General features: G+C 45.4%; 1 protein-coding gene across 2 annotated transcripts in view; it reads right to left on the minus strand.

Moving 5' to 3' along the window:
- Nucleotides 1-20,000, minus strand: part of LOC124013937 (serine/threonine-protein kinase 32A-like) — a 93,002-nt gene that overhangs the window by 12,329 nt on the left and 60,673 nt on the right. For both annotated transcript variants that reach the window (XM_046328511.1, XM_046328520.1), the window contains exons 7-11: nucleotides 17,098-17,187; nucleotides 16,104-16,207; nucleotides 14,858-14,974; nucleotides 14,162-14,287; nucleotides 12,513-12,641 (exon numbers count right to left, since the gene is read on the minus strand). In XM_046328511.1, coding sequence (XP_046184467.1) covers nucleotides 12,513-12,641; nucleotides 14,162-14,287; nucleotides 14,858-14,974; nucleotides 16,104-16,207; nucleotides 17,098-17,187 — 566 coding nt within the window. The remainder of the gene's footprint in view (nucleotides 1-12,512; nucleotides 12,642-14,161; nucleotides 14,288-14,857; nucleotides 14,975-16,103; nucleotides 16,208-17,097; nucleotides 17,188-20,000) is intronic.

A 20,000-nucleotide genomic window follows, 5' to 3' on the forward strand; every position in this document is an offset into this window, starting at 1 on the left:
CAGGCAGACAGGCAGACAGACAGACATCCAGTCAGACATACAGGCAGACAGACATGCAGACAGACAGACATACAGACAGGCAGACAGACATACAGGCAGGCAGACAGACTTCTAAACAGACATGCAAACAGGCAGACAGACAGACATCCAGTCAGCAAGTCAGCCAGTCAGCCAGACAGGGGTGTGATGGGGTAAGCTCTCCACCTGGAGAACAAGGATCCCTTGGGGAGCCAACAAGGTAGCCAGGCAGAACTGCACGGTGCTGGAAACAACAGTGGGCCCAGAGAGAGACTGTAAGAGCCAAAGGTATAGCTTGCGAAGGACAGCCTGTGAATAACAATATCACTTAACCTGTGGGTAAATCTCTCCCTTTCTGCTGTTAAATGGGAGTTTGATAAAAAGTGTCATTTAACACTTTACAAAATGAAACCTAGAGGGACTTTTCTGTTGGCTGATTGCCAGGCTGGTAGAGACACAATTAAAGTCATTGTATATTTCAATTGTACAGCTATAGGCTCAAGACAGCAATCAGTAACATCATTGTGTATAATAACTATTCGACATCTGTACTGTGGGTTCTGACCATCCGGGATTCTCTCTTAGTTATAGAACCACACAAAAACTACAGTACCACTGAATACTTCAACACATCAATATCAAAGTGTTGATCAGAACTGTCAAATATTCTGATCGGGTTAATTGAGGGTGAAGAGAAGGGAAGTGACAGCAGTTAAAGTGACATGATCATAGAGTGTAGCGAGGTTGGGAGGATGGAGGATGGAAAGATGGGCCTATTTATGCTGTTCCCAAGAAAACACGAGTCCAATTCCTCACTACATCGTCTGTGATTTAATTAAACTAATTATACTGTTCATTATGGTTTCAACAGCAGCCAGGATTCAGAAGGGAAAGAGAGAGGGAGGGCGGGAGGGAAGAGAGAGAGAGGGAGGGAGACAGAAGTTAAGAGGATGAGAGCAAGGCAGAAAAAGGAGAACAGAATATGGGGAGGAAGAAATAGAGAGGGGAGGAAGGGGAGAGGAGCACAGAGAGGGAGAGAGATAGAGAGATAGAGAGTGAGACTGAGTTAATGAGCCAGCAGCAGACTGGGCCAGACATTAGGGCAGTGCCCCGCCTGCCTTTCATACAATATTGATCTGCACTGCTTAAGAAATGGGTACACATTATGCATATCCCCTCTCTCTGTCTCTCTCTCTCTCTCTCTCTCTCTCTCTCTCTCTCTCTCTCTCTCTCTCTCTCTCTCTCTCTCTCTCTCTCTCTCTCTCTCTCTCTCTCTCTGTCTGTCTCTCTCTCTCTGTCTCTGTCTCTCGCTCTCTCTCTCTGTCTCTGTCTCTCTCTCTATCTCTCTGAACTTTAGACAGGAGAAGTGTATGTCCTCCCTCCACTCAACATGAGGCCCCTCATAAACTAACACACACACACAATGCTGTTTTCCCATTTTAGAAAGGTACGGAAAAAATGAATGCTTCACTGGTTTTGTTTAAAAATGCATTCAGTGAAGTGCACTTCCAGTTAAAAATCATTTATGGAGGGAGTATTTTTACATTTGACATTTTAGTCATTTAGCAGATGGTCTTATCCAGAGCGACTTTCACAGGATCAATTAGGTTGTTTTTCACCTAGTCGGCTCTGGAATTCAAACCCTTGTTACCTGCCGATCACCATGTTTTTATTATGGTTGACAAAATGGAACTGGGAGGCCTACTGCTTGAGGTTTCATTTCCACGGTGGTGAACAGTATTGTTAGAAAGTTATTCGACTTCAAAACTATGGAGAAATTCCGTTGGTGTGAATGAATCTTCTTGTCTACGTTCAAGTGTCCTTGTGCACTGCTAGTTTTACGGGGATGTTACATCGGTGGTGATAATTGGACAATTATTTACTTGATTCTGGGTAGTACTGTGGCGGCCATGAAATTTTGTCAGACGGTTATTGTCATACTGCCGGTCTCACAGTAATTGACACGGTAATTAACATAAACACATTTAGCATCTCCAGGCCTCCATAAGCCTGAAAGCCGTTGATGCAGGCCTTTGGAACGCCTACATTTAAAAAGTAGAATACCTCTATTTAATACACACCATCACAATAAATACATTCTTTATTTTAGGCAGGTCTAAAGAAACATTAGGATATGAAGAAAATGTATTTCATAAGAACAGAGTTGGAAAACTGTATTTTATCTGGCCCGGCTTGTTCATTTAGCAGACAATATACTTTATTCCTAGTTATCCTTGATTCAGTGATTCATAGCCTACTGTGTCAACTGAAATGTCATTTTAGCAATGCCCTTCTATGTGGTATGCCTACAATTGGTAAAACACAAAAAGACTGCCCGTCTGGACAGGACATCCAAAAGACATTGACCGTTGGTCAGCGCTTACTGCGGTGTAGCCTGTCAATGTCATTTCATGAATGCCGGTCCATGTGATAGGGCCACTGTTTGTAAAACATTGCATTGGCTTTATTAGTCCTGATTCCTGTGAATAATACATTTGGCTCTTTAAGCTCTGAATATCAGCTATCCAACTTTATCAGGAGTTATCCTGTGACTTTTTGCAATGTGTTGACACAATGGGAACTACAGAAGTATTGCATTTTTTTCTACGATTAATGACAATTTAGACCACGGGGATGAAACTCCTGGACAGAGAAGCCTCACTGTCCATTCCATAGTGTCCATTTTAATTTGACCTGTACTGTTTTTAGAATATGATGTTTGTTAACATGTCGGCACATGTTTATGTTAGATGATATTTTTTACGGGATGTTGGTGGAGCGCTGCAGCGAACCGTCTCTCCAACAGAACACTGGAGAGGTGCACTGGGAATGGACAATATTCATATTTTGCTTCCCTGCCTTTGACAAAGTGGGCACTTCTTCTTACAATGCACCTTGATCAGTTTAGCTCAGAAAATCCTGCCCTCGTCCATCTGCCTAAGAGCCAATTTATGCTTGATTCGAAAATGTGGTCGGAGGCGCTGTATGAATGGTGAAGCAATGGCCAAACTGAGCTCTGTGCCTCTAGAAATGGTGTAACAATGCAGAGGGCTCTGTAAAGCTCCACATCGACATGATTGGTTGAACGTAGGTGGGGGCGGGAGGTCCTGTATGAACACAAACTTGCTTCCTTGACAACATCCTTCACAACAGCTCTGCTCAACAGTTGCGCAATGCTCCGTGAAACGCAAGAAGTATGAACGCCCTGAGGCTACACAGCCAATGCAGACATCAGATTGACCATGCAGCGCCTGTAATCCTCAGGCTGGCCCTGAGTGCACATACGAAGTGAGGGTATTGAGGGTGAAAGGCATCATTTGAAAGAAATCATATACATTAGATTTAGAGTTATTTGGCAACTTTAGTTGTAAATGATACGGACTTTAGAAATCAAAACATATCAAATCAAATTTTATTTGTCACATACACACATGGTTAGCAGATGTTAATGGAGTGTAGCGAAATTCTTGTGCTTCTATTTCCGACAATGCAGTCATAACCAACGCATAATCTAACCTTACAATTCCACAACAGCTACCTTATACACACAAGTGTTAAGGGATAAAGAATATGTACATAAAGATATATGAATGAGTAATGGTACAGAACGGCATAGGCAAGATGCAGTAGATGGTATAGAGTACAGTATATACATATGAGATGAGTAATGTAGGGTATGTAAACATTATATTAAGTGGCATTGTTTAAAGTGGCTAGTGATACATTTTTCCAATATTAAAGTGGCTGGAGTTGAGTCAGTATGTTGGCAGCAGCCACTCAATGTTAGTGGTGGCTGTTTTAACAGAGGGCCCTCGGAGTGTGGTGTCAGGAAAATAACCTCACACTTTACGTCAACTAAACAAAGGAGATGATCGCGGACTTCAGGAAACAACAGAGGGAGCACCCCCCTATCCACATCGACAGGACAGTAGTGGAGAGGGTAGAAAGTTTTAAGTTCCTCGGCGTACACATCACGGACAAACTGAATTGGTCCACCCACACAGACAGCGTGGTGAAGAAGGCGCAGCAGCGCCTCTTCAACCTCAGGAGGCTGAAGAAATTTGGCTTGTCACCAAAAGCACTCACAAACTTTTCTGTAGCTGTTGTAGCTCCGCCCACAACCGTAACGCTCTCCAGAGGGTAGTGAGGTCTGCACAATGCATCACCGGGGGCAAACTACCTGCCCTCCAGGACACCTACACAGAGAACAGTCTATGACTAGGGTGGCTGGAGTCTTTGACAATTATTAGGGTCTTCCTCTGACAACGCCTGGTATAGAGGTCCTGGATGGCAGGAAGCTTGGCCCCGGTCATGTACTGGGCCATTTGCATTACGCTCTATAGCACTTTGCAGTTGGAGGCCGAGCAGTTGCCATACTAGGCAGTGATGCAACCAGTCAGGATGCTCTCAATGGTGCAGCTGCAGAAACTTTTGAGGATGTGAAGACCCATGCCAAATCTATTCAGTCTCCTGAGGGGGAATAGGTTTTGTCGTGCCCTCTTCACGACTGTCTTGGTGTGCTTGGACCATGTTAGTTTGTTGGTGATGTGGACACCAAGGAACTTGAAGCTCTTAACCTTCTCCACTGCAACCCCATCGATGAGAATGGGGGCATGCTCTGCCCTTTTTTCCTGTAGTCTACAATCATCTCCTTTGTCTTGATCATGTTGAGGGAGAGGTTGTTGTCCTGCCACCACACAGCCAGATCACTTACCTCTTCCCTATAGGCTTGCTCGTCGTTGTCGATGATCAGGCCTACCACTGTTGTGTCATCGGCAAATTTAATGATGGTGTTGGAGTTATGCCTGGCCGTGCAGTCATGAGTGAACAGGGAGTACAGGAGGGGACTGACCAAGCACCCCTGAGGGCCCTCTGTGTTGAGGATAAGCGTGGCAGATGTGTTGTTACCTACTCTTACCAACTGGGGGCGGCCCATCAGGAATTGCAGGATCCAGTTGCAGAGAAAAATAGAGGCAGAAAAAGAACGAGAACAACGGCATTTGGAGATGTGTAAAATTGAGGCAGACAGAGAACAAAGGCAGTTGGAGTTCAAAATGCGCCAGATGGAACTGGAGGCAGAGACAGCGAGGCTAGCCCTCCTCACCTGCTGTGTCAAACACGTTTGACATTAGTAGGCAGATTGCCTTAGTACCTTTGTTCAGAGAGTCGGAGGTTGACTCCTATTTTTGTGTATTTGAGCGTATAGCCGTAGCATTGAAATGGCCTGAAGAGGTATGGTGCCTATTACTTCAGTGTAAATTAACTGGTAAAGCCCAAGAGGTTTTGTCAGCGTTACCTCTGGAGGACAGTTTGAATTACGAAGTGGTCAAAGCTACTGTTCTTCGTGCCTATGAGCTTGTGCCTGAGGCATACCGACAGAGATTTAGGTCTCATAGAAAGTCTTCTAGTAAGACTTATGTGGAATTTGCTAGAGACAAGGGAAATCTGTTTGATAAATGGCATGCTGCTAGTAAGGTAACTGATTTCAACTCTCTCCGGGAGTTAATCTTGTTGGAAGAGTTTAAAAATTGCTTACCCGAACGCATTGTAGTTTACCTAAACGAACAGAAAGTATCCTGTCTGGCAGAAGCGTCTGTGTTGGCAGACGAGTTTGTGTTGACGCACAAGAGTGTGTTTTCGGCTCAAACCGAGAGTAGAGCCACTGAGTTTCCTACCTTTAGCCCTAGTCGGCCAGCAGCAGTATTATTTCTATTGTCATAAAGTAGGACATATGATTAATGATTGCTTCCTGCTTAAACGCAAACAAGGGATGCCACTTCGTGCCAAGCCACCAACAGGTGTTGCTCTAATTCGTACGGTTAAGAGGTCGGCAACAAAACAGGTGCCTCAGGGTAGTTTGAAAGTCTCAGTCCCCGACCGCCGTTATGAACCATTCATTTTCGAGGGGTTTGTGTCCCTAACGAATGACGAAGCGTCTCAACGCCGGTTAAAATCCTTAGAGATACTGGTGCGGCGCAGTCGTTTATATTGTCTGATGTGTTGCCCTTATCTGACGATACATACTGTGGTTCCAGTGTGTTAGTGCAGGGTATTGAAATGGGTTTTGTCCCAGTGCCATTGCACTTTGTGAAAGTACACTCTGAGTTAATCAGTGGAATATTCAGAGTGGGGGTACGTCCTATGTTGCCAGTGAAAGGTGTGACCTTTATAATGGGTAACGATATTGCCGGAGGAAAGGTAGTACCCGTATTGGAAGTATTGGATAAAAGTGACCACTCTCTCTCGAATGAGCTGGCACAGAGTTATCCACATGGGTTCCCCGCTTGTGCTGTCACTCGTGCTCAGGCACGACAAGAGGGTGACGAGATAGATTTGTCGAACACTGTTCTGTTCAAAGAGGTTGATCAAGAGGATGGATTGTGTGATACATCTGAGAAGCTGATCACCTCTGACAAACAGCCCAGGAAAGAAGCAAAGAACGTTGAACTTATTGCTGATGCAATACAGTTACCAGTCACTCGTGAGCAGCTGATTGCTAACCAAAAGTTTGACAACAAGCTTGCTAAATGTTTTTCTAGTGTTGTCTCATTGGAAGATGTGAAGAAGAAGAACGTGGCTTACTTCATTGATGGTAATCTCCTCATGCGTATATGGAAATCCCATGTTGACGCGGATGGAGATTGGAATGCTGTTTACCAAATAGTGATTTCTACAGCCTTTCGACAAAATGTGTTATCGCTTGCTCATGATCACCAGTGGTCTGGTCATTTAGGAATCACAAAAACTTATGATCGGATCCTTCGACATTTCTTTTGGCCGGGTTTAAAACAAGATGTGGCTCAGTTCTGTCGGACATGCCACACCTGTCAGATAACAGGAAAACCAAATCAGGTTATTCCTCCCGCTCCTCTTTGTCCCATATCTGTCATAGGTGAACCATTCGAGCATGTGGTGGTTGATTGTGGCGGACCGTTACCGAAGACAAAATCGGGTAACCAGTTTTTGTTAACGATAATGTGTATGGCTACAAGATACCCCGAGGCCATTCCTCTGAGAAGGATTACAGCCCCGGTAGTGAGTAAAGCCTTAATAAAATTATTCACGACATTCGGGTTACCTAGGGTGGTACAAAGCGATCAAGGAACCAATTTCCTATCCAAGCTCTTCAGGCAGGTGTTAAAATCCTTGTCAATTATGCACCGTGTGTCAAGCGCCTATCACCCAGAGTCTCAGGGTGCACTTGAAAGATGGCATCAGACACTGAAGTCTATGCTACGTAAATATTGTTTGGAATCTGAGAAAGATTGGGATGAGGGAGTTCCTCTAGTTTTGTTTGCTGCTCGTGAAACTGTGCAGGAGTCCCTAGGTTTCAGCCCGGCTGAACTGGTGTTTGGTCACACAGTGAGAGGACCAATGAAAGTCCTTAAAGAACAGTTCTTGTCCCAAGAGTTGTGTACCAGAGATGAGAATGTGTTGGACTACGTTAGTCGCTTTCGTGAGCGCCTACACCAAGCTTGTGCTCTTGCAAAGGAAGCTCTGTCTTCCTCACAGAGGAGCATGAAAAGACACTATGATAAGGAGGCTGTTTCTCGTCCACTACAGCCAGGTGACCAAGTACTGGTGTTATTACCTGTTCCAGGATCTTCACTGTCAGCTCGTTTCTCGGGTCCTTATTTAATTGAAAAGAAAATAAGTGAAACTGACTATGTGCTTCAAACTCCTGATAGACAACGCCAATCTCGTGTGTGTCACATTAACATGTTGAAAGCTTACCACACCCGACCCATCACACAGTTAGAGAGTTCAAAAACAGAGGAAGGTACTGCTGTCCCCTCTGCTACTACTGCTATAATAGTGGACTGTCATATTGATGATGTTGATGGCTTGGAGTTGCGCAATACTCAGCAGCAGTGTGTTAGATTGCCCAACTCAGAAATGCTGCTGTCTATCCAATCCGGTCTGGTTCATTTAATGGATGGACAGGCCAATGATATTGTGAGGCTACTACACAGTTTTCCATGTCTCTTTAATGACGTTCCTACTCGCACAAATGTGTTGGAACATGACATTAATGTTGGAAATGCTACACCTATCAAGCAACACCCATATCGTATCAACGCTTCCAAGAGGAAGATAATGAGGGATGAGGTGAGATATTTGTTGGAGAATGACCTGGCTAAGCCAAGATCAAGCCCTTGGAGTTCTCCTTGCATTTTGGTTCCTAAACCTGATGGTACGTCCAGGTTATGTACGGATTATCGAAAGGTAAATTCTGTCACAATGCCAGATTCGTTCCCGTTACCCCGACTGGACGACTGTATCGACACTATTGGTGCTGCTAAGTATGTAACTAAGTTAGACCTTTTAAAAGGTTACTGGCAGGTTCCGTTAACTTCACGTGCTTCTGAGATTTCTGCCTTTGTGACCCCAGACAACTTCCAACAGTACTCAGTTATGGCTTTTGGGATGCGAAATGCACCAGCCACTTTCCAACGACTGGTTAACTCCGTATTAGCTGGCGTTCCTAATTGTAGTGCATACCTTGATGACCTAGTGATTTATTCGTCTGAGTGGTCAGATCATGTTTACTCGCTAAGGGTAGTATGTGAACGGTTGGCAGCTGCTTCTCTAACCCTGAACTTGGCAAAGTGCGAGTTTGGGAAGGCTACTGTTACCTATCTCGGTAAAGAGGTTGGCCATGGACAGGTGCGCCCTGTTGGTGCCAAGGTCTTGGCTATAACTGCATTCCCTGCACCTACCACCAGACGAGAGCTACGCCGCTTTCTAGGGATGGTTGGCTACTACCGTAGCTTCTGTAAAAATTTCTCTGCGGTAGTTGCTCCATTGACCGATTTGCTTAGTCCGGCTAGATCATTTGTGTGGTCCTCTGATTGTAAGAGAGCTTTTGAATCAGCGAAAGCACTCATATGTAGTACACCTGTACTTGCTGCTCCAGATTTTAAACAACCGTTCAAACTCGAGGTAGATGCTAGTGCCAGAGGTGCTGGTGCTGTTCTACTGCAGCAGGACAAGAGTGGAGTGGATCATCCCGTTTGTTATTTTTCACGTAAATTTAAAAAATGTCAAACAAACTATGCGACAATAGAACAAGAAGCTCTTGCTTTGTTGTTGGCTCTGCAATACTTTGAAGTATATATTGGTTCCAGTGCCCTACCCGTGATTGTATATACTGACCATAACCCCTTAGTTTTTCTCCACCGAATGTACAACCAGAACCAGCGCCTTATGCGTTGGGCGCTGATTGTACAAAATTATAATTTGGAGATCCGCCACAAAAAGGGTTCTGATAATGTGTTGGCAGATGCTTTGTCTCGTGTGTGAAAATGATTTCTGTATGTTTTGCAAGGTTGTTGCTTTGTAATGAGTATTCATTGAAATACTGTAGTCGCAACCCCTAGGGTTGCTCTTTTAAGGGTGGGAGTGTTACGGATACAGTTATCCTGTGTGTGTATCCTGTGTGTGTGTTTCTCTTCTCTCCTTCTCCCCTCACAGGTGAAAACCATCACTCCCCAATCAATCTCAAGCTCAGCGCAGCTCAAAACTCAGCTCAATCTCTCTGTAAATGCCATGTCTGTAGGTCTCTGTGTTTTTCTCTCGCTTTGTGTCTTAACCTCTCTTTTGTTTAAAGCACCTCCATAGCACTTTGTCATCACCTGTGAGTATTGTTTTTGGTTATGGTGTTTGTTTGTTTGCTGGTGGGAAAAGGGGGAAACCAAGACAAGTCGCCCATGGGCATACACTACCCGTAGGTGAACTTTGTTAAATACACTAGTTAGAACTGGGCGGACCACCCACTGTATTTCTGGTTAGTTAGTTAGCTGTTGTTAAAGTAGGCTAGTCTAGCTTAGGGGTGTGTTTTTGTATATTTATTGTTTCTTTCCTTGGGTCCAGCTCAGCCCCTTTTCCTGCTCCCCCCATTACCGTGTGTTTATAAATAAACCTGGAGTTTGACGGTAGATTTCTGTTGTCGTGGTTATTTCGTTCACACTTTTACTTTGTCACAATAATAATTTGCATGAGTTATGTTACGGGTCTCATTACCATCCCCCCTAGACTGTCGGGCCAAAAGGGATGCGTAACAGCCATCAGACTGTTAAACAGCCACCACTAACATTGAGTGGCTGCTGCCAACACACTGACTCAACTCCAGCCACTTTAATAATGGAAATTGATGGGAATTGATGTAAAAATGTATCACTAGCCACTTTAAACAATGCCACTTAATATAATGTTTACATACCCTACATTACTCATCTCATATGTATATGTATATACTGTACTCTATACCATCTACTGCATCTTGCCTATGCCGTTCTGTACCATCACTCATTCATATATCTTTATGTACATATTCTTCATCCCTTTACACTTGTGTGTATAAGGTAGTAGTTGTGGAATTTTTAGGTTAGATTACTCGTTGGTTATTACTGCATTGTCGGAAACTAGAAGCACAAGCATTTCGCTACACTCGCATTAACATCTGCTAACCATGTGTATGTGACAAATAAAATAGGATTTGATTTGAAAATGTATCACCATACAGCAGCATACTGTTCCTTAACATTAACACCTTTATTTAGCTGTAAAAATACAGTAACATGTTTTAGATTTACAATATTTTCACCGCAACTATACAAAAACCTCCAGGGGACCATGGGGACGTCCCTTTAACAAACCGGGAACAAGACAAAACCTGCAGGGAATCATGATTGTTTAAATTAAATTCATATACAATTATTAATGCCTTGTACAGTAAAATATTATCACATTAATGTGACATAAAATCACGTGACCACAAGATCAAATGTGAAACACGTGATCACGTGAAATTCATGTGGTTTTTCCGTAAGGGTCATGCTTCTATTTTTCCAGATTTGTCCAACACACTCTTTAAGCCATGAACCCAGTGAAGAACAGTGCATTGTGTCTTTCTGAAGCACTGCAAGATTAACCATGCTGAGATCCACTTGGGCTTCACCATAACAGTTGTCAGCTTTCATAAAACATGACTCAATTTGGGGCCAGGTCTGGCTTATTATTGCACATCGACTCTAGACATGTGATGCGTTAAGTAGCTCCTGTTTAGCCAAAACAGTCCCTCCACTCATGTGAATTCATGGGCACCTCTTCTTGGGTAAACAACTTTTAAAAGCCCATTAAAGGCTGTTGTAACTCACTCACTCACACTGGGATGGCAACAGAGACAGTCTTCGGGTACTGAATAAATAAGGGAGAGTAGAGAGTAGAGATAAAAGGAGGAGGGAGGAGAGAGAAAGTTGGAGGGAGAGAGAAAAATGAGGGAGAGAGAGAAAGGAGGGAGAGAGAGAAAGGAGGAGGGAGAGAGAGAAAGGAGGGAAGAGAGAGGGGGGAGAGAAAAGAGAGGAGGGAGAAAGGAGGAGGGAGAGAGAGAAAGGAGGAGGGAGAGAGAGAAAGGAGGAGCGAGAGAGAGAAAGGAGGGAAGAGAGAGTAGGGAGGGAAGATAGAGGAGGGAGAAAGGAGGAAGGAGAGAGAGAAAGGAGGAGGGAGGAGAGAGAAAGGAGGAGGGAGAGAGAGAAAGGAGGGAAGAGAGAGGAGGGAGAAAGGAGGTGGGAGGAGAGAGAAAATAGGGAGGAGAGAAAGGAGGGAGACGAGAGGAGAGAGAAAGGAAGGAAGAAAGAAAGAGGAGAGAGATAAGAGGAGGGAAGAGAGAGAAAGGAGGGAGGAAAGAGAAATCAAATCAAATCAAATTGTATTAGTCACATGCGTCGAATAGAACAGGTGTAAAACCTTACAGTGAAATGCTGACTTACAAGCCCCTAACCAACAATGCAGTTAAAAAAAATATGGATAAGAATAAGAAATAAAAGGAGGGAGAAAGAGACAAGAAGAGGGAGGAGAGAAAGGAGGGAGGAGAGAAAAAAAGGAGAGAGGAGAGAGAAGAGGAGAAGAAGGGACAGGACAGGAGTAGAAGATCATGCTGACAGGTTGTTGGACTGTCTATCACGTCTGATAGAGCATCCACACAGTAGTGTTGTAGTGAACCAGAACCAGGGGCATCATTAGCAGCGGCCAGGCCTGTCCAGTAAAGAGCAGCACTGCTGCCCATAAACGGAGGAGAAAGCTTGATGAATGCCCACCTTTAATGAAATCACTGATGCCAACCTTTCCAGCTCTTTTTATTAACCATGTGTGTGTGTGTGTTTCACCCCCACCATCAGGCCTCTTTTACTGGGGGATCAAATTAACCTTTGTGTAAACACCCAGAGGACATGTCTGATTTATGTGAGAGAGTGAACAAGAGAAAAAAGAAAATAGGGAAAGAGAGTGATTGCATTCTTCTTCTCCCTCATGCACGGAACGTCCACGTTGGTCATTTACTCGGATGACAAATGTGCTTCTTTCATTACGCCACTCTGGTCAAACTAAAAGGCTACTTATCACCTGCCGCCGAGCCAAATGGACACACAGATGGTGACCTGTGGAATGGATGGAACCATTGAGAGGCATGTGTTTGTTGTTAGGGGAGGCTTTACCTGGGGGGACCCGTCAGAACCCTGCTCTCTGGTCTTCCTGGCTAGTCTCTTCTTCTTCTTGTGCAGCGGTTTAGACTCCAGAATCATCTCCTCCAACTCAAAGGTGGGGTCGCAGTTGAGCCTCCGCCTCTGGAAGAGGAACAGAGGATGAAGCTTTTATTCTGGAGAGAGAGGCTGTCCATTCAGTCCATCGACCCTCCCCATCTCTCCTGACTGGCCCGATGTAGTGACCACAGGGAATTCACTCTATAATCAGACACCATTACAGGGAATTCACTCTATAATCAGACACCATTACAGGGAATTCACTCTATAATCAGACATCATTACAGGAAATTCACTCTATAATCAGACACCATTACAGGGAATTCACTCTATAATCAGACATCATTACAGGAAATTCACTCTATAATCAGACACCATTACAGGGAATTCACTCTATAATCAGACATCATTACAGGGAATTCACTCTATAATCAGACATCATTACAGGGAATTCACTCTATAATCAGACACCATTACAGGGAATTCACTCTATAATCAGACATCATTACAGGGAATTCACTCTATAATCAGACATCATTAGAGGGAATTCACTCTATAATCAGACATCATTACAGGGAATTCACTCTATAATCAGACATCATTACAGGGAATTCACTCTATAATCAGACACCATTATAGGGAATCAGATCCTTCCATTTCCAGCTACTAACGTGTCCTAACAGATGTATTGTTAAAGAGATTGAACAGGATTTTATGCACTTAAAAACATATTGTAACATATTGTACGAATTGAAGTTACTGTGTGTAGGCCAAAGAATCTCCCAGGACTGAATGGGATGTGTGAGATAACGAGCTGCGGTAGTTCTGGTCTTTGGGTTTGCCTGACAGCTTATATGGATGTATCAGGATTGGGCGAAGGCGGTACTTAAACTGCTTTGCTTCGAGTGCTTCGCACGTGTGCCCACAAGGGGGGGCTAAGACATTCCTTTTGCAAGGGTGGAGACTTGGCAAAATGCTGGAACTCTCAATTTCTAACATGTATAGGCTCAGAAATTAATTACGCAGCTGACCAAATTACGCAAAATTTTACTTCAGGGTTAACCGAGATCATGCAGGACGTAACATATCATACGAAATGGATGGCGTTATACACAATTGTGGACAATTTTTTGGGGACCCGTTTTGGCTCTTGAGCGCTACTTTCAAAACTATTGGCTGAAATGAAACAACACCTTTATAATGCATCTTTAACCGATGACTGACGCTAGTGTTATTATCAGTCTGAACCTGATAGAGACTGACTTCAAAGTAAGTCTTCTTGAATCAATGTTTGAAGCAGAAGATGCTCCGCTCCCTGGCACCAAATGTTACCATGCCAACGGAACAGCTTGACCTCCTGCATGGCATCTTATGACGGCACTACCTTGCATGCATAATTTTACCTGCCTGTCAAACACTTGCTCCCTAACACCTGAGGAGGTGCTGAGGTAGTGTGTGTGTGTGTGTGCGTGTGGGAGACTTGAGCTCTAATAACCAGTAACAGCCTTCTCAGACCCGCAGGGGGCCGTCTGGACGTGCTTGTATGTCTGGGCTGTGGGAGCGTTGTGGGAGCGTTGTGGGAGCGTTGTTGTGGTCTGACTCACGTTGGGGATGAAGCCGGGGGGAAGCTGTTTGTTGAGCACGGAGTCCCAGTTGACGTCAGACAGCAGGTCCAGTTCCTGTAGCTCAGCCAGGCAGGACACTCTCTGGTGCACGTCAATACACAGCAACTAGAGAAGAGTAAGAGGAGGTGCAGGAGGAGGAGAAGAGGAGTAGCAGGAGGCAGAGGAGATTACAGGAGGATGAGGAGCAGGAGAAAGAGGAGAGGACAGGAAGAAGAAACAGGAGGAAGAGGAGAGGACAGGAGTTGGGGAGAGGAACATTTCTGAGCTTTAAAGCAAGCACATCTGACACACACCACATGCACCACAGGAATGTAGATGAGGGGTGTGGTGGTAGGCTATGTGAGCACTGAGCTATGCAACAGTATGACTGCAGTGAAGAATGACCAACATAGAATCTGATCATTTACAGTAGCCTTGTAGGTTTACTATTATAACCAAAGGAGATGGCATCTATGACCCACAAATCAATCAGCATAGTATGTAATAACAATATTAGTCATTCAAGGAATATAAAATCAAATATAACTCTAGTTCAAGTAAACAAGGTCTTGGTCCAGAGGTCGCCAATTTTCAATAAGATACAGTATAATAACAATGTATGATTAATTCAGGGAATGTAGGGGTTAAATTTAAGGTCACCAGGCACCTATAGTAAGTCTGTAGTTCTTTCTGTACCTTTCTGAGCAGAGACTTGATCTCCAGAGACCAGGCCATGGGGTAGCTGGGGTTGACCTTGTGGAACATCTGGAGGATCTCATTGGCCGGCATGCTGGAACGCATGATGTACGGCCTCTGGAGGACCAAGACGTAGCATTATTATCCCACAGAGGTTGTCGAGGTCACCGGGTCCTCATATATACAGATATACATGCGGAAGTCCATCAAACTGCCTGAAGAGAAAAGTCTAAATGTGGGTTTCCAGGTCTAGTAGTAGACCAGAACAGATCAGCCTTATGCTCTGTTCTCTCTCTCTCAGGGGAGAGACCATTTTCCTGTGTTTTGGATCGATGATGGGTGGGGCTGTGACGGTGATTGATGTGTGGTGCTTTAGGGACACCAGGTCTCGCTGCCACTGATAGTCAAGCACAACAGGGCCTGAGGAGAGCTGGGGAGACGGGGCTCAAAGTCCAGCAGGGCCTGAGGAGAGCTGGGGAGACGGGGCTAAAAGTCCAGCAGGGCCTGAGGAGAGCTGGGGAGACGGGCTAAAAGTCCAGCAGGGCATGAGGAGAGCTGGGGAGACGGGGCTAAAAGTCCAGCAGGGCCTGAGGAGAGCAGGGGAGACGGGGCTCAAAGTCCAGCAGGGCCTGAGGAGAGCTGGGGAGACGGGGCTCAAAGTCCAGCAGGGCCTGAGGAGAGCTGGGGAGACGGGGCTCAAAGTCCAGCAGGGCCTGAGGAGATCTGGGGAGACGGGGCTCAAAGTCCAGCAGGGCCTGAGGAGAGCTGGGGAGACGGGGCTCAAAGTCCAGCAGGGCCTGAGGAGATCTGGGGAGACGGGGCTCAAAGTCCAGCAGGGCCTGAGGAGAGAGGGCTCAGAGGGCTGCTATACAGCCTGATCTTGTCAAGTACCCAGCAGGGGCTTAGTGGTAGTCCCTCCCCTACCTGTCTTTTCCTCTCTTAACTAAATAAATGCACCAGGGTAACCATAGCCTGGTCCCTGATCTGTTGGCAAAACAACACAAATGGACCTAGGACCAGGCTACGGTAATCACACCCCCATCTGAACAGTGAAGCTGGGCTAGACGGGTATTTTATTTCCATGGTTATATTAAGGGGTCACCTCAAGGGCTCAGAGAGAAAGGTGTTGTTACAGTCCCTTCTTCTCTTACTTAAAGGGCTATTCTAGGAGCAGGAAAATCATTGTTTTGTAGGTTTTAGGATGTGTTATTCACAGGCCGAGAGGTGCTGAACTGTGTTTCTGTACCTGTCCTCGCAGCAGCTCGTAGGCAGTGACACCCAGAGACCACCAGTCCACAGAGAAGGAGTAGCCAGGATGTGTCCCCTCGTGTGGCTGAAACAGCTCCGGGGCTGGGGAGGGAGGAGGGGGGAGACGGAGGGAGAGAGAGAGAGAGAGAGAGGCCAAACAGCTGTTATTATTACACAACAAGCCTGGAGACTGAATTAGTGGTGGTACTGATAAAACAAACTTTCAAATGGAACCCCTCAAAACAGCTACTAACAGCTACTAACATCTACTAACAGCTACTAACAGCTACTAATTGCTACTAACAGCTACTAACAGCTTACATAAAACTGCTACTAACAGATACTAATAGCTACTAACAGCTACTAACAGCTACTAACAGCTACTAACAGCTACTAACTGCTACTAACAGCTACTAACTGCTTATATAAAACTGCTACTAACAGCTTACATAAAACTGCTACTAACAGCTTACATAAAACTGCCATAGAACTGAGCACTTCGAAGCCCACCCTGTAAATAGGACTCAGGTCCTTCAGACAACTTTTCACTATCTGAAAACTTGGAATATGAAATATTGAATTATAGATCATCTGGACCCAAATGGTCAAGAATCATTTTTAAACATCCTCTCCTCCTCCATCCCTCCAGCCTATATCTCATCTGTTCCCTCCTGCTTTCTCTGCGCCAGTCCCACTTAACCGGTCCATCAGTCACGCCTCTTAATCATGTTGGACGAGACTCACCGGTCGCCGAGGACCCAGGGTCAATGAACTCCACATTCTAATCCGTCTGTAATTCTATTACTTTGCATCGAAACCCCCAGAGCAGAAGGAACAATATTGATCCTGTCTGAGAAGAAGAACATCTAAGGAACATGAGCATCCACATTGGAAGGGAGGTAGATATAGTTCCTCTGGAACTAGGAAGATGCAGTACTGAGCTGTGTCATCATTCCATTAGCTCAGTGGTATAAGTTAGTGTAGTTATTTACCCATGTATGGTTTTGTCCCTGCGATAGATGTGGCTCTTAGATCGTCTTTGACGATGGCAGCGATGTTGAAGTCTGTCAGGTGACAATGTCCTGTAGAACAGAAACCGGGGGTGAAAAAAAGTTATATACGATATTCTCAGTTACAATTGATTTGAAACAAGGTTTATAGGCTCCTTAAAGTAGCATACAGGTATAAAGCTACTAAAACTGTCTGTACCTTGGCCTATTTTGCTGGGTGGGAGCCTGAGTGATTCAGGCATTTATTAATAGGACATTCTGTGTGTTCGAACCCAGAGTTCATTCTGGCTGCATTCATAATGTGGACGCTGATGCTGTGTGGTAATGATTTGGTTGGGGGTGAAACGGTGTGGCTCCAGCAGGTTGCAGAGGGAATAGCAGCCCCAGTGCCTGCTGCCAAAGTCGGCTCACCTTGCTGTCTGTGTGTGTGTGTGTGTGTGTGTGTGTGTGTGTGTGTGTGTGTGTGTGTGTGTGTGTGTGTGTGTGTGTGTGTGTGTGTGTGTGTGTGTGTGTGTGTGTGTGTGTGTGTGTGTGTGTGTGTGTGTGTGTGTGTGTGTGTGTGTGTGTGTGTGTGTCAGAGTTGGGGGTGAATTAGTGTGAACATGGTCCCTCTGTCTGTCTGTCACAGGAGCAGTGTGTGTGACCTGAAGCTTTTACCATACACAGTGACTGAACATCTGACTTTTTTAGCGTGTGTGTGTGTGTGTTTTATTCAGCTAAGAAATGTTTTGGTTGATGGTTGATGAGTGCCCCCACACACACACACAAATGCACAGATGCCCAGCATGATGCTGTGATTGCAAATATGTTTCGACCAGAGCTGGACTGGTCAGGGTGATCCTAAACACAAGACACTGTTCCTTACAGATAATGGAGCGGCAGGTATCGTAGTGGTTAGAGCTTTGGGATCGAATCCCTGAGCTGACAAGGTAAAAATCTGTCGTTCTGCCCATGAACAAGGCAGTTAACCCTCTGTTCCCCAGTAGGCCATCATTGTAAATAAGAATTTGTTCTGAACCGACTCGCCTAGTTAAATAAAGGTTACGTTTAAAATAGAGGAGTCAGAACAAAAGAGTGACAATTCTCTTTTTTTTGTCACTCTCTCTCTCTCTCTCTCTCTCTCTCTCTCTCTCTCTCTCTCTCTCTCTCTCTCTCTCTCTCTCTCTCTCTCTCTCTCTCTCTCTCTCTCTCTCTCTCTCTCTCTCTCTCTCACTCTTTCCATTTCTCTCCCCCCACCTTGTTCTCTCTATTCTCTGTAGTTCTGACAGATTCAGGGCAGCAGCACCAGACAGACCATGGGCAGTGAGTGCTTCGTGTGTTTTGGGCTCCAGTGCTGTTCCTATAACCCATTGCTGCTGTTTGATCCTGGCCTCTGGTGTATACCAACTAAACCCCTTGGTGTATACCAACCCCTCTGGTGTATACCAACTAAACCCCTTGGTGTATACCAACCCCTCTGGTGTATACCAACTAAACCCCTTGGTGTATACCAACCCCTCTGGTGTATACCAACTAAACCCCTTGGTGTATACCAACCCCTCTGGTGTATACCAACTAAACCCCTTGGTGTATACCAACCCCTCTGGTGTATACGAACTAACCCCTCTGGTGTATACCAACCCCTCTGGTGTATCCCAACTAACCCCTCTGGTTTATACCAACCCCTCCAGTGTATATCGACCCCTCTGGTGTATACCAACCCATCTGGTGTATACCAACCCCTCTGGTGTATACCTACCCCTCTGTTGTATACCTACCCCTCTGGTGTATATCAACCCCTCTGGTGTATACCAACCCCTCTGGTGTATACCTACCCCTCTGGTGTATACCAACCCCTCTGGTGTATACCTACCCCTCTGGTGTATACCAACCCCTCTGGTGTATACCAACCCCTCTGGTGTATACCAACCCCTCTGGTGTATACCAACCCCTCTGGTGTATACGAACTAACCCCTCTGGTGTATACCAACCCCTCTGGTGTATACCAACTAACCCCTCTGGTGTATACCTACCCCTCTGGTGTATATCAACCCCTCTGGTGTATACCAACCCATCTGGTGTATACCTACCCCTCTGGTGTATATCAACCCCTCTGGTGTATACCAACCCCTCTGGTGTATACCAACCCCTCTGGTGTATATCAACCCCTCTGGTGTATACCAACCCCTCTGGTGTATACCAACTAACCCCTCTGGTTTATACCGACCCCTCTGGTGTATACCAACCCCTCTGGTGTATTCCAACCCCTCTGGTGTATACCAACTAACCCCCTCTGGTGTACACCAATCCCTCTGGTGTACACAAACTCCTATGGTGTATACCAACTAACCCCCTCTGGTGTATACCAACCCCTCTGGTGTATTCCAACCCCTCTGGTGTATTCCAACCCCTCTGGTGTATACCAACCCCTCTGGTGTATTCCAACCCCTCTGGTGTATTCCAACCCCTCTGGTGTATTCCAACCCCTCTGGTGTATTCCAACACCTCTGATGTATACCAACTAACCCTCTCTGGTGTACACCAACCCCTCTGGTGTATACCAACTAACCCCTCTGGTGTATACCGACCCCTCTGGTGTATACCGACCCCTCTGGTGTATACGAACCCCTCTGGTGTATACCGACCCCTCTGGTGTATACCAACCCCTCTGGTGTATACCAACCCCTCTGGTGTATACCAACTAACCCCTCTGGTTTATACCGACCCCTCTGGTGTATACCAACCCCTCTGGTGTATTCCAACCCCTCTGGTGTATACCAACTAACCCCTTCTGGTGTACACCAATCCCTCTGGTGTATACAAACTCCTATTGTGTATACCAACTAACCCCCTCTGGTGTATACCAACCCCTCTGGTGTATTCCAACCCCTCTGGTGTATTCCAAC

Source organism: Oncorhynchus gorbuscha, linkage group LG02 (genome assembly GCF_021184085.1).
Source record: "Oncorhynchus gorbuscha isolate QuinsamMale2020 ecotype Even-year linkage group LG02, OgorEven_v1.0, whole genome shotgun sequence".
Taxonomy (NCBI): domain Eukaryota; kingdom Metazoa; phylum Chordata; class Actinopteri; order Salmoniformes; family Salmonidae; genus Oncorhynchus; species Oncorhynchus gorbuscha.